Below are 14,807 nucleotides of genomic sequence, written 5' to 3' on the forward strand. Positions count from 1 at the left end.
CTAGTGAAGGAGTCAAGCCGTGAAGGAGATGATGAAGTACTCTCAACAATGACGAATGGATTTAGGGGTTTTGAGGAGAGAGAAAATTAAAGAGAGAGAAGCTCAAAAGCAAGGGGAAAACGGCAGAAGAAATGAGGGCAAAATACATGATTTTAGGGTTTTGATTTTATATAAAGAACTAAAGAAGCCTCTTTATGAATTTGGGCTGGGCTGAAAGCTTTATACGATTTTTTTTTCTGTTTTTTTTTTAAAACTTTAAAAAGTTCGGGTTATTTCGGGTCAAGTGGGTCGTTTTCGGGTTGAGATTTTCAACCTTAACCTAACCCATTTAATTTCGGGTTCGGGTTCGTGTCGACCCATTTAAGTTTTCGGGTCGAAAATCTCAACGCTAACCCGCTTTTTTCAGGTCGGGTTCGGGTCGGGTTTTCGGGTCGGGTCAGTTTTTGCCAGCCCTAGTTGTTATTCCCAAAAGTATAAGGCCATGATATTCTATAAAAAAAGTAATAAGAAGGGGAGGAGAAATTTAATTCCAACTCAACAACCCGGTTAGATCGGATACATTTTCTCCTCTCTTCTCCTTTTTTATTTTCTCATATCTAAAAAATCCCAATTCAACTAACTGTTTCCGGTTTCCCCAAATTTTATATTACCCCCTCAAAATATGAGAATCGAAAGAGAGAGAAAGAGGGGGAGAAAATCCCAGAATAGATGAAAGATTAGATAGGTCTGGTTTTGTTGATTGATAATTTTGATACGAATGAATGATTAATTTATTGAATTGAATTAAAGAAAGAAGAAAATGGGGAATGCGACATCAAATATAGCAGCCAAGTTCGCATTCTTCCCACCAGAACCATCAACATATGATGTGATAAAAAAAGAAAAAGAAGAAGGAAGGTGGGTTTTATCAGGAATAACATCTGATAAAAATGTAGATGTTCATTTGTTGGATACTAAGAGTGGTAATAAAATTGTGGCCACTTTTTGGAAACATCCTTTTGCAAGGTTCACCCTTTTGTATTCTCATGGCAATGCTGCTGATCTCGGTCAGTTGCAAGATCTCTTTATTGAGCTCAGGGCTCACCTTCGTATCAATATCATCAGGTTTTTCTTTTTCTTATTATTATTATTATTATTATTATTATTATTATTATTATTATTTATTTATTTATTTATTTATTTTGGTGTTCTACCCGATTCACTCTTTGGGCTAATCCGGATTCGGGATCAGTTCTGGGTAGTTAGGTTTCAGTTCCCTCCTAATTGTTGTTGCGGGGATCGAACACGGGTCCCCCTTGCCAGGTGTAGTACCAATCACCACTCCATCAATAAATAATTGTTTCACTGATTACTATGTCTGAATTGTTGGTTTAATTTGCAGTTATGATTACGCAGGATACGGAGCTTCAACTGGCAAGGTATGTATGTATGCAGTATGCATAAATAAATAATGTCATTTACCTAGCTACGACTAGTACGTATTGATTGTGTTTGATCATGAATATGTTAGGTTCGAGTAATTTAATCATGAATATGTTAGGTGCGAGTAATTGTACAACCTTGTATCATAACTAATGTATGTACACTACTAAAAATTGGCCATATTACGACCGGCGTAAACGGTCGCAAAAAATAGTGTAAACGGTCGCAATACATAATTGCGACCGTCAACGGTCGCAACATGGCGGTCGTTATTATCATGGTCGCAAAAAAAAAATATTACAACTGTTTGGCGGTCGCAAATTTTTAACGGCCGTTTTACCTATTTTCAACGACCGTCAAAAAAACGATCGCAATAAGTATTAAAAAAAAAAAAAAAAAAAAAAAAAAGACCCACCCAGATCCACCCAAACCAGAACCCACCCAAACCACGCACCACCACTACCCTTCTTAAACAACCACTACCCGCCTCCGCCACCCATTACCCACCATCACCTTCGCCCACCTTCAACCACCAATACCCACCACCACCTACCCACCTTTAACCCAGAAAAACAGAAAAAGGAAAAAAAAATCACCTACATAATTTTTAACAAAAAGCAAACAAAAATGAAATAAAACATCATCAAACAATCTATGAAATTCGAACACATAAAGAACAAATTCGAGCAAATAAAATGCACAAAAATTAAATAAAAAAAAATCGCCCAAAAATGCACAAAAATTAAACCAAAAAACGAGCAAAAATTTAATAAAAAAATCGCCCAATAATTATACCCAAAAAAAAATTAAACCTACAACAATTAAACCCACAATTCGAACAAAAAATTTGACAAAAGAATCAAACAAAAAATCTATGAAATTCGAACAATTATAGAACAAATTCGAACAAAATTATGAAAAACTCGAAATAAAACCAAAATCAAAGGAATTCGAACAGAAAAGCAATTAAAAATCGATAACAAAATCAAACAAACATGGAAATTCGAACGGAAAACGAATTTCAACCAAAAAATTCGAAAATAAACAAAATTTTCAGAAAAATAAACATACCTTTCATAATATATCTTCCTCTTTAGGTTTATATGGTCAAATTCGACCAAGAAAACTCCAGATCTGGAATTTTTAAGGTCGAATTTGACCATGAAAAACCATAACTCGTTTGTTAAAGAAATCCAAACACCATAATTTGTTTGTCGACGAAAATACGTACACCAAAACTACAGATCTGAAAAAAAATGAAGAAGAAAAAGAGAATGAAGATGGAGGGGCGTGAGAAGCGAACAAAAATGGAGAAGTTAGAAGAAGAAGAAAGGAAATAAAAGAAGTAAGGATAGAGAAGAAAGAGATGGAGGAGCGTGAGAAAGAGAAGTAAGAAGGAAAGAGCAGGAGAGAGAAAAGAAAGAGGAGGGGTGAGCGGCGTGAGGGAGTGTGAAGTAGATTAGGGTTTGTGAATAAGGTATGCTTTTATACCATATTTTTTTAATTATAAAAAAGGGTCTTTTACGACCGTCTTTGCCGGTCGCAGATTATGATTTTTACGACCGTCTCTTTGACGGTCGCAGATTATGACGTTTACGACCATCAGAGACGGTCGCAGATTTTGACATTTACGACCGTCTCTTTGACGGTCGCAGATTATGCGACCGTCTTTGACGGTCGCAAACGATTTATTTTAATTTGGAATTAATTTTATTTGTTCAAACATCCTAGCGACCGTCTAAAAGGCTAAAAACGGTCATAAAACGGTCGCAAATTTGCGACCGTTGTCAAAGCAGTCGTAATATTGCGACCGCATAAAAAACGGTCGCAAAATATGAATTTTGCGACCGTTTTTCAGACGGTCGTAAAAAAACGGTCGCAATTTAGCCGAATTTTAGTAGTGGTATACATTATATATATATATATATATATATATATATATATATATATATATATATATATATATATATATATATATATATATATATATATATATATATGTTATGGCAGCCAACCGAATATAACACCAACCGAATATAACACATACTATGACATTGAAGCTGTTTACCATTGCTTAAAGAGAGAGTATGACATTAACCAGGAAGACTTGATTTTGTATGGCCAATCTGTTGGAAGTGGCCCCACATTACATTTAGCATCACGCATGACCAGGTTAAGGGGTGTTGTTCTTCATAGTGCTATACTTTCTGGTATACGAGTCCTCTATCCTCTCAAGGTTACATTATGGTTCGACATTTTCAAAGTACGTGTCCCTTATTTTCTAGACTTGTTCTTTTTTTTTTTTTTCTTTTTTTTAATAAAAACATAATCAATGACTTGCTTCCTCATCGTATCTATCATCTGTTCCATATATTTGCAGAACATTGATAAAATCCGGCATGTCACCTGTCCTGTCCTTGTTATACATGTAAGCGCGCATCCATTGCCTTCATTTATTTCATCAACTTGCACATAAACTACTTATTTACTTAGCTTCTTCATACTTTATAATGTTGTAGATTTCGATGGATATCCCTGCAGGCTTTAAAGTCTCACGTACGACATCTCGATCTGTATATATAATCACTTAACCAGGGTGTTGATTATACTTAGATCCCGTCTCTTGGGTTCCATGTAATTAATCTTTTGTTTTCCTCTGATTTCTGAATGGCGACTCTTTTAATAATCTGGAATTGACCTTTACTCCAACCATTGCTTGGCTGCATAAATATTTGATATTTCTAAATAAGAATCCGGTAGGATCTATCAACCTTACATTACACTACAAAACTGTCTTTATTGGAATGAAAATTCATTAGAGGATGCATTAGTAATACGATTACCTTTTTTCCATAAATTTGTGCAAGATCTCATATTATGGATGTTGCTTGAATATGTGAACCCCGAGAAAATTAATTAATTAATTATATCATGTCACAACGTTGCTAATAATGGTCAATTTTAATACAATTGGTAACATATACCTTAACATCCTTAACTTGACTTGGATTGGTATACGTATATGCAGGGAACAAATGATGAAATTGTAGACTTGTCGCATGGGAAGAGACTATGGGAACTATCAAAGGATAAGTATGAGCCACTATGGGTAAAGGGTGGGGGTCATTGTAATCTAGAGACTTACCCAGAATACATAAAGCATTTGCGGAAGTTCATTAACTCAATGGAGAAATTGGCCATCACTCAGCCACATAAACAGCTTACCGAGGCCCCAAGTATAGCCGAATCCAAGCACTATCGATGTCTAGGATTCGGTAGGAGGTAGCCATGTTAAACTGAATTGAAGTAGCATCCATTTTTGTATGGAGTATTTATGTGCCCCTGGTGTACAGTGCATGGCATGTTAATCATCATCCTCCATCAAATTAAAAGATCTATCGATGAGGGGAATGAATATAATATAATGCATGGTACAACACACAGTACTGTTGCGTGTATGTGCTTTTAAGGTAACTTCATTATTACATATCAACCCTATGCGGAGGTTGATTCTTCCAATTCATCACGTGCTAGCTATCATTGGGTTTAAAGTCCCGAATCCCGATGTAGGTATTCATCTTGTGTCATATAGTTTGGGTCAATGAGTGTATATTCATGTAGTTGGATGTGTAGATGTGTTGAAAGGATGAGCACAAGTTTGATGATTATCTTGTTTATATTATAGTGCCATTTGGTTGAGTAACATGAGTTTTTCAGAATTCATATTTGGCCTTTATTCTATGTATTCTTCCTTGTAACTTATCGTTAATTAATTTGGGCTAAATGTACTTTTAGATCCATGGCTTTCATGTGTGAATCAACTAAAAAGGTTTCTAAGTAGCTAGTCAATAGGTGTCAATTCAGATGTCTTGTTCGGGTTTGTTGAGGTTGAATTTGATCGGGTCTATTTTAAATTGTAGTCCTGTTAAATTATTGTTTACATACAAATCAAAATTGTATTTGGTTTTTTTTTTTGAATTATTTTAAATAGGTTAGTCGGGTCAATTTTTGACACCTAGCTTGTATCAACATAAATGTGTACTTGCTACATGTTCTAACATGATACTTGTAGAATGTGGACTGTCGGATATATGTTCTATTAAGCTTTTGTTTTCTAAATTATATTCAATTTTGCTTTGTTCCTTTCACCGCAACTTTTTATTCATTTTTATCATTTACTGTACTATCCCACTTTATGGAACCTAATTTTATTTACTCCTTTTTTTTTTTTTTTTTTTTTTTTTTGTGTTACAACTTGACGCCGAAAACACAACTTTGACCATTAATTTATCGTATTATATGTTAGAAACATTATAAGAAGATTGATATTATAAAAGTATACATCATTGCGATTCCAACAATGTATTATACATAGTTACATTTTTTTCTATCTATTACGGTGTAGTAAAATAATTAAGTTAAAGCCTGTAAATTATGGAAAAAGTCAAAATGTAACACTGAAAAAAAAAACATGAAGGAGCGAGTAACAAATCTCTTACTCTCTATTTCTCTCCACCTTTTTTTTCCTTTTTTGTTTTTTTTTTTTTTTTGAGGAACTCTATCTCTCTCCACTTTAATACGGAGTACATAACTATTTACATGCATTATCCTTATTTGTACGTTTCCTTGATTTGCGTAGCTATTGTAAATGTGTAAAAATCAGCAAAACAAAAGGAATACTTATTAATAAGGGTCATTAATGGAATATGTTCCTGATTTGTTTCATTTATTGTGTATTTGAATGCCATGAAACTAAGTATAACCCATTGTCAAAAAAAAAAAAAAAAAAAAAAAAAAAAAAAAAAAAAAAAAAAACTAAGGGTCTATTCACTTTAGCTTAATTTCATTTCAGTTCAGTTCAGTTTAGCTCCAATCAATTTAGTTCAATTCAGCTTCAATTAGTTCAGTTCAGCTCCTAATTCAAATTCCTTCTCTCATAAAATATTCATTTCAGCTCTATTCAATTCAGTTTAATTCAGTTCAACTCAGCTCAATTCATTAAATGTGAACAGACCTTAAGTATAACCAATTAATTTTATCGAATTAGACTTTACTACACGTCTTTTTATTACATGTCTAGATACTAAGTGATTTACCTAAAAAGACATGTATAGTCATTTTTTTATGTTTTTTTTTTTTGACAGCGGGGAAACAAGTCTTATTAATAAAAGACCCTTACACCCCCACTACATCTGGTATGTACTTCCAGTTCGTGCGAGTGGACTCGACACTAGACGACTTACAACAATGAAACCCAGTGTTAGACACATAATAAGGACTCGGCGTCATAGACATACAATTACAATTAAAACTACTAAAAGACGCAGATTTCTTTCTTGGGTGGCTTTGGGAGTCAAACATAGGGTGGTTAACGAACTTCCTCTTCTTACCAAATTGGGACCTGCAAACAAAAGCAAAATTAGCAAGGGAAACTCGGGGGTTGGGAATCTCCTTATGAATAGCTGTCGTCGGTCTGCTTGTCTTCCTTAATCTCTTATCCTTCTGGTGAATTGAAGTGCTTCTTCTTCCTATTTTCTGGCTCTTTCTCCTCGTACTGATCTCGGTTGTGGAAGAAACTCTGAGTCTACTGGTGGCCGAGGTGATAGGATTATTGGAAAAGTTGTCTTCTGTGGAGGAGTAAGTTCATCCTTCTCCACTCGAGCTCTCAACTCCTGAGGTTACGGTTGAACCTACTTCCGAACAATAATCCTCCTCTTTCGAACACACCCCATCATGCACCTCTTCTTGTTATTTCTTGCTTTCTTCCAGGCTTACACTAAAACTGCTTGTAGGTTTCTCTTTTGGGTGGTTTACTGCCTTCACACTAGGTAAGATCCTGACCTCACATCATAGTAATGAATAGGTTTTCCTTGAGCCATCATTTTGTAATCCTTTTTGGAGATCGATAAAAAGGAACCCTGCCTCCTATGTCGGTTTCGAAACCGATATTTGGGTTCTGCATGATCAGCACTCAGGCCATACTTCAAAGAATCATTTGCATGATTCACACAGGATACATTTAAAGGATCCCCAGACTTATTACAAAAACGAACACTTGTCCCTACCTCCTCGTGAACATGGGGAGTCATATCCACATCCTTCAAAATACAACTCTCAGACCCACTCCTAAGGTTCTGCATTGTCCATGTTGATATGTTCTCGACTTGGAAAGCCCTTTAATTAAAGTTCATGGGGGAAGGTAAACCAGCTCCAAGACCTATTGGAGCCATGAAATCTTCAGCTACCGAGTCATTTTTTTATGTTAATCACTCAGTATACGCCATACGGATTCTATTTATCCAACCAAGCTGAATATTTATTTAGAAAAATTGTCAAAAACCACCTTTTATAACAACTTTTTTGTGAAAAAACACCTTATAAAAATTTTCTTGTAAAAACACACCTAAAACCATTTTTTTTTTTTTTTTTTTTTTTTTTTGCGAAATAACACCTTAACCCGGTTTCAGGGCTTTGACCTTGTTTTCCGGCGCTAACCTCACGTGAGGGTCACGTGCTCAACCCCTCCTATTTCAAAACCACCAAAACCGCAACCTAACCAACCCCAACCACCGACATCACCACCTACCCGCCACTAGAACCACCTCTTAGCCGCCAACAACACCACCCATCAACATAGCCACCATCACCACCTACCTAAATCACCCTAAACCCATCGAATAAATCATTTTTCTTTCTTTTTTACCCTTTTCCTCTTCCAATTAGACATTCTCACTCTTCTATTCTTTCTAGCAACCCTTGTATTTTTTCAATTGAAGGGAAAAACTTCATTGTTTTGCTCGAATTGCTGCAAAGAACAACCTCAAATAATCTAATTTTGAGGTAAGTAAGTTGTTAATGTTAATAAAATTGATTCTTTGTTGTTAATTTTGTAGATTTTTTATTTTTTTTAGATCTAGGGTTTCTAATTGGGGGAAAAGGGGGGGGGGGGGGCTACTACCTACCCTCTTCTCTCCTCTCCTCTCTATTTGTTTTTGGGGAAGGGTACACTTTTCCGGGTAAATTTGGGTAGTTTAGACGTAGGTGGTTGTGGAGGTGGGTGAGGATTTCTGCGAGTGGGTTTAAAGTGATTTGGGTGGGCGGTGATGGCAGCTAGGTTGATGGGTGGTGATGTTGGCGGCTAAGAGGTGGTTCTAGTGGTGGTGTCGCCAGTTAGGGCTAACTATGCTATAGTATTGGTGGTTTTGTGGAGGGAGGGGTTGAGCACGTGACCCTCACGTGAGGGTCAATGCCGGAAAACAGGGTCAATGCCCTGAAACCGGTCTAAGGTGTTATCTTGCAAAAAAAATCTGGATTTAGGTGTGCTTTTACAAGAAATTTTTTATAAGGTGTTTATTCACAAAAAGTGTGTTATAAAAGGTGGTTTCTTACAATTTTTCCTATTTATTTACATCAGTGCGTATTATTTACGTATGAATGCCCCAAAACTCAATATCGATAACTAATTGATTTTATGATTCGAAATTTATTACATGTCTTTTTAGGTAAATCACTTAGTATCTAGATTTTATTTGTCCAACTAAACCGAATATTTATATCAATGAGGATCACTAGAATAAAAGTATGGATTTAGGTCTTATTCACTTTACCTTGTTTTTACTTATTTGAAATTATTTTTATCGAACTTAAGTGTATGTTTTATTCATCTAATTTTCACGTATCTGACCTTATTTAGAACTTGTTAAAACTTATTTTCGTTGTAATTCGAACTTGGATGACCTTTAACAGAACTTGTTTTTCCTAAATTGGACTTATTTTTCTTGAATTGAACTTATCTTAACTAAACTTATTAGGCCTGAAATAAGTGAAAATAAGGTAAACAAAACAGGCTCTTTAATTAATTGATTTTTTTTTTTTTTGACAAAAAGCTAGAGAGGTATATTAATTAGTAGAAATATGTTGAACTAGAAATGTTAGTAATTAAACATAAATTAATTTTACTAAACTAAACTTATATTTGCTGAATTGAAAATATCTTTACTGAACATTATTTTTAAGGAAAAATTGTCAAAAATAATACAAACTTTGAGCGATCCGCTAAAACAAGTCAAACTTTTAATTATTTCTAAATAATACAAACTTTGAGGAATATCCGCTTTAAACAAGTTATTTTACCTATAATTTATTTAGCCGGTTAATTTTTTTATTTATCTTATAAAGTTGTTTAATAGTTTTTAAAAAATTATACAGTGTCACGTATTCCATATAAACTATTCATGAGGTAATTAATCAGTTTTAACTTGTTTAAAGCGGATAACCCTCAAAGTTTGTATTATTCAAAAATAATTAAAAGTTGACTTATTTTTGACGGATTGTTCAAAGTTTGTATTATTTTTGACAATTTTTCCTATTTTTTAAGGTGAAATGAATAGAACCTAACATGAACAATCCTTTTTTATACAAAGTTTAAGAGTTCAACAAAGATTTCTAGGCAACCTTGTAAACATACATTCCTTTTGTTTTAATTCTACTCACCTTTTTTTTCCATCCGTTTTTCTAAGTTTTATTCACTAGATTTTTACTTCATTCTTTTAGGCTACCTTATATTTATTGTTTATCATATTCATATGCAATCTCATTTTGTGGTCCAATTATATAAAATAATCTCCTTGCTCTCTATTTCTCACATCTTTTAAGCAAAATAAAGTAGTCATGTATATAGTCCATATGAGTAGAACTCAGAAAAACAAAGGGTGTATGTATGTATATTTTGTATCAATATTGAAAGGTGGAGAAAATTAACAATCAGGTATATTACACAAATGATTCGAGTATATTTCACTAACAATACATTTAATCTAAGGTTGAATTTGTTAGATGTATACAAAGTACTTGATATCCAACACAAGTGGCATATAAATAAGCCGATATATATTAAACAGGTTATCACAGCTAATAAATCATATTTTATTGAGGCCATATACAAAAATGGTTAGAACACAATCTTTCTTATAATTACTTTGTAAATCAATTATTGTAAATGCGCAAAAATTTATAATTTGTAACAGAAAAATGAAAGAAAATCTTGGGAAAATGGAAAGAAATTAAGAAATAGGTATAAAAGGAATATATATATAGCAGCTAGAGTATCCAAAAAAAAATTAGGAGCATGTAATGAATTATTAAATGATAATAATGATGATGATGATAATAATAATAATAATAATAATAATAATAATAATAATAATAATAATAATAATAATAATAATAATAATAATAATAATAATAATAATAATAATAATAATAATAATAATAATAATAATAATAATTCCTGGGATCGTGGTCATGATGTCTGTGTAGATTTGACAGGATCTTCTCCTTTGACACAGTCAAGGCTCTCTGACTTTATTCCTGGACGGGTTGTGGCTGATGCAGCTCATCGGAAGCGGGTTAAGTATGAAGCTCGTTGTCAGGCAATTGGATATGGTTTCATTCCCTTCAATTCTCATTTTCTTCGCTTGGGGAATTAGAGAAGGAGGTTGTTGCGTTGCTGAAGCGAGTTCAGAGGTTCTCGACGACGCAAGACATTGGAACACGTGCTGCATCTCATACATTTAATAGGGTAGACTTTGCTATAGCTAGAAGAGTGGGGGCCCAGATTGTATCTCGGCTTCCCACTAATTTATTGTAGGTTGTATGACTTTTGTTTTTGAGACATAATAATAATAATAATAATAATAATAATAATAATAATAAATAGCAACGAAATTAATATGATGATGATAATAATGTAAGATTAGTACGGAGTAGAAAGAAGTAGGAAAAGTGGAGTAAAAGAGGAGATTATTACCTTATAAATGGATTCGAACAGCTAAAGAAACAGCAAACATTGAAACAGGAGCGGGATAAGTTACCTTGTTTGCACATTTGACAAATTTTATCTAATCATTCATCATCTTTTCCATCTCAAGTTCCATGCACCACTAGCTATTCATCCAATTTATTTTTATTATTTAAAAATAATTCAATTCATGTAATTATTGGTCATAATTACATATATATGCATTATATATACCAAACCCCTAAGGTTTATGTTGTACATACATACCATAGAATCCTATTCATCTGAATTCCTTTCAAAAACTTAAAATGAACAGTTTAGTTGAAAATGAGCGATTTCCTGTGGGACTCAGGGTTCTTGTTGTGGATGATGACACTACTTGTCTCAAGTTGATGGACAATCTCCTTAAAAAATGTCACTATCAAGGTTTGTTTTTCTTTGTTTTACTAATTTATTTCCATTCTCTCTTCCTTTTTTATTTTTTATTTTTCATTTGCATTATTTCTTTGTCTCAAAACCCCTTATTTAATTGTGTATTGTGCATACATTTTTCATCAATTGAAACTAATAGAGTATACAAAAACTTTTTGATTGAGTAGGTCTTTCTTTCGATTATATGAAAATATGAGATATGCATACACCTTTTGCTACAATCTTAATTATTTATTACTTTGTATATCCCAAAATAAACTTTTATAAACAAAAAAACTATCTTCCACTACAATACATTAGGAAATAGGAACACATCCTCGAACGCAATGTGTTTATGTCTTGTGAGTTTTGTCTTCGATCCTTCCATCAAGTTCAAAGCCGTGTTTACTAGTTGATAATTGAGCATGAATATTTCCAATGATTGACAATTTGTGTCAATGAGAAATTGAGAATTTAAGGTTCGAGTTCTAATTTATTTTTTAATTTCTGTGTATATTTTTTCATACTGAATAGTCACCACGACCAGTCAAGCAAGGGAGGCGCTGAAGCTTTTGAAAGAACACAATAACAAGTTTGATATAGTGATCACCGATGTTGAGATGCCGGACATTAATGGTATCAAGCTCCTTCAGCTTGTGGGTCTGGAAATGAATCTGCCTGTCATTAGTAAGCTCATCCTACAAATATCTACCTTGATAAATTAAGTTTTTTGAATGAATTTGATATCTTTTCGTTGCTGAAAAATGGTTAGCAGGTTAGGTTTGCTATTTTGAGCTTTATTTCCCATTAACAATATTTCAGGAACGGAGGGGTATTAATTATAATATACTCGGTATATTTTTATTTATTTGGTTGTTATTTCTTTGAATCTAATAGATAAGGCACTACAATGAGTAATACTCGGTACAGAGTAATTTTTTCTGTTGAGTTTTACACATTGTAAATGGCCTGGGGAGATTCTAATTTAAACCTTTTTTGATCAACTGATAGTGCTATCAGCTTATAGCGATACAAAGCGAGTGATGCAAGGCGTTAGGAATGGCGCTTGCGACTATTTGGTGAAACCCGTGAGGATTCAAGAGCTCCAAAATATATGGCAGCATGTTGTGAGAAGGAACAATAAGCTTATTCCTCTACGAGGAGTGGCCAAAAGAGGAGAAGGCACTGGAGTAATTTCTGGGGATGACATTAATGACAATGACGATGACGAAATGGAAAATGAGGACCCATCGACCCAGAAAAAGCCTCGACTTTTCTGGTCGGTTGAGCTACATCAGAAGTTTGTCGATGCTGTCAACCAGTTAGGCCCTGATAGTAAGTAGATCGAAATACTTGTTTAATTAATTAATGTAGGATCTTGTTTAATTTGTTAATGCTTTCTTTTCTTTTTAATCTTTTTGCAGAGGCCTTTCCTAAGAAGATTCTTGACCTAATGAACGTTGAAGGACTTACAAGAGAAAAGGTTGCAAGCCATTTACAGGTGTATATGGATCTTTTCTTTCTTTCTTTCTCTATATGTTGAATAAGTACTTGACATTATAGTATAATTATGTTGGCAATAACGAACAATAATGCCTAATATTCCCCCCCCCCCCCCAGAAATATAGGCTTTATCTTCGAAAGGTGAATTCTGGAATGAGTCTGCAGCCAGGAAGCAAGCTTGGCTCTATTGGGGCTGATCCTGAGGATACGCACATAGGGGGAGGCTATGGAATATATCGCAGCCTTGCAGGAAATGGAAAATTTCCTAATATTACATCTCTACCACAGCAAGCAGCTGGAGGAATGCTGGGTCGCTTCAACACTAATGATGGATTATTTAATCTTAGAGCCCTCTCTTCTTCTCCAGTGATGAATTTTGGGAACATATCTTGTTTTCCTGCAAACCAAAATACTCTACTTTCTACAACAGTGCAAATGAATAATAAACTTTCTCCAGCAACCGATGGAACTTCACTGTTACCATTAAACGCAAGAGATTTAGGCGGCAACCACCAAATCTCAAATATTGGTGGCGTAGAAGTTGGGGGTGGCGCTAATTTGAAAGTGAGATGGGGGGCTACAATTGAGTGCCCTCAAAATCTCCTTTCAACTAGTGGCACCACTCATCAAAATCAGAGTATTCAAAATGACCCGCTTGAGTTTTGTAATGGAATCTCATCAAAAGGAAATGTGGTGGATGACCCAAAGCTATTTTGTGGTCGAGGGCAAAGTAGTTCTGAATCCTTAGAGGATGTCTTGGGGAGGTTTCTTAAACAGGTATTTACTATTTCTGATTAGAACACTAATTACGTGATAGGATATCTATCTTAGGGACATTATTCTTTTAAATGGTCACCCTCTATTCATTAATGTACTCACGCAAGTGCGTTTGTGCAGGGAAGTGATGAAACTTCAACCGTACGAGAAGACTTTGGCCTTGATCCCTTCCTCATGCAATAGTTGCATTAATCATATATGTTGTAATTTACTTTTCGCTAAAGGACACATTTTGTTGATGTAATGTTTTTTTTAATTACTATATATGCTCTGTTTATCTAATTTAGAATGCGACTTCTATGTAGTAATTTATTTGGTGTTGCTAGAAATCCACTCAAGTATCAACACTTGGTATACCGCTCTCATATCAATGACCCAAAGATCACTTATTCTCTTAGATCAAATTTCTTTAAGCTTGCTCATTTCTCCTCTGCAATCCACCAGTTAGCTAGTGAACAAAATTTATGCCGTGGATGAATATTCTTACCTGTAATTACACTAACAAATGTTCACATATCAAAGATTGATATATAAAGTATATATTTGGGACTTTAGGTGTAAGGTGCATTCAATGTTTTTTTATTCTCATTTAATTCATCATATTTTTCTTTGTATACCCATTTACTTCCAAGTGCCTTTTTGCCCGGAGACCATTTCTCTAACACCCAAGTGCCTTGCTCTTCGAGTGCTTGTATTTTGTCGGCCATGGCTCTTCTCCACCCTTCATGCTTCATAGCTTCTTTGAAATTTTTAGGCTCATTTCCACCTATAATTGCAACTATATATTTTCTATGTTTCACAGTAAAGCCGTGAGAATCAACAAAATGTGTTATGAGATAAACAGTACCTGAGGAAGGTGTCACGGATGAACTTGAAGACGCAGATGGACTTTTAT

General features: G+C 34.2%; 2 protein-coding genes across 2 annotated transcripts; both read left to right on the forward strand.

The window, feature by feature from the left end:
* The first annotated feature begins 799 nt into the window (after window positions 1-799).
* Window positions 800-4,708, forward strand: LOC145578420 (uncharacterized). Its single transcript, XM_081635735.1, has 5 exons — window positions 800-1,104; window positions 1,382-1,426; window positions 3,433-3,685; window positions 3,803-3,850; window positions 4,451-4,708. Exons 1-5 carry the CDS (start codon window positions 800-802, stop codon window positions 4,706-4,708), a joined length of 909 nt encoding a protein of 302 aa, XP_081491861.1.
* Window positions 4,709-11,529: 6,821 nt separating this feature from the next.
* Window positions 11,530-14,095, forward strand: LOC145579654 (two-component response regulator ORR22-like). Its single transcript, XM_081636893.1, has 6 exons — window positions 11,530-11,647; window positions 12,167-12,319; window positions 12,644-12,967; window positions 13,057-13,133; window positions 13,253-13,912; window positions 14,033-14,095. Exons 1-6 carry the CDS (start codon window positions 11,530-11,532, stop codon window positions 14,093-14,095), a joined length of 1,395 nt encoding a protein of 464 aa, XP_081493019.1.
* Window positions 14,096-14,807: the final 712 nt, after the last annotated feature.

This window comes from Chenopodium album, chromosome 14 (genome assembly GCF_948465745.1).
Source record: "Chenopodium album chromosome 14, dcCheAlbu1.1, whole genome shotgun sequence".
Classification (NCBI taxonomy): Eukaryota; Viridiplantae; Streptophyta; class Magnoliopsida; order Caryophyllales; family Amaranthaceae; genus Chenopodium; species Chenopodium album.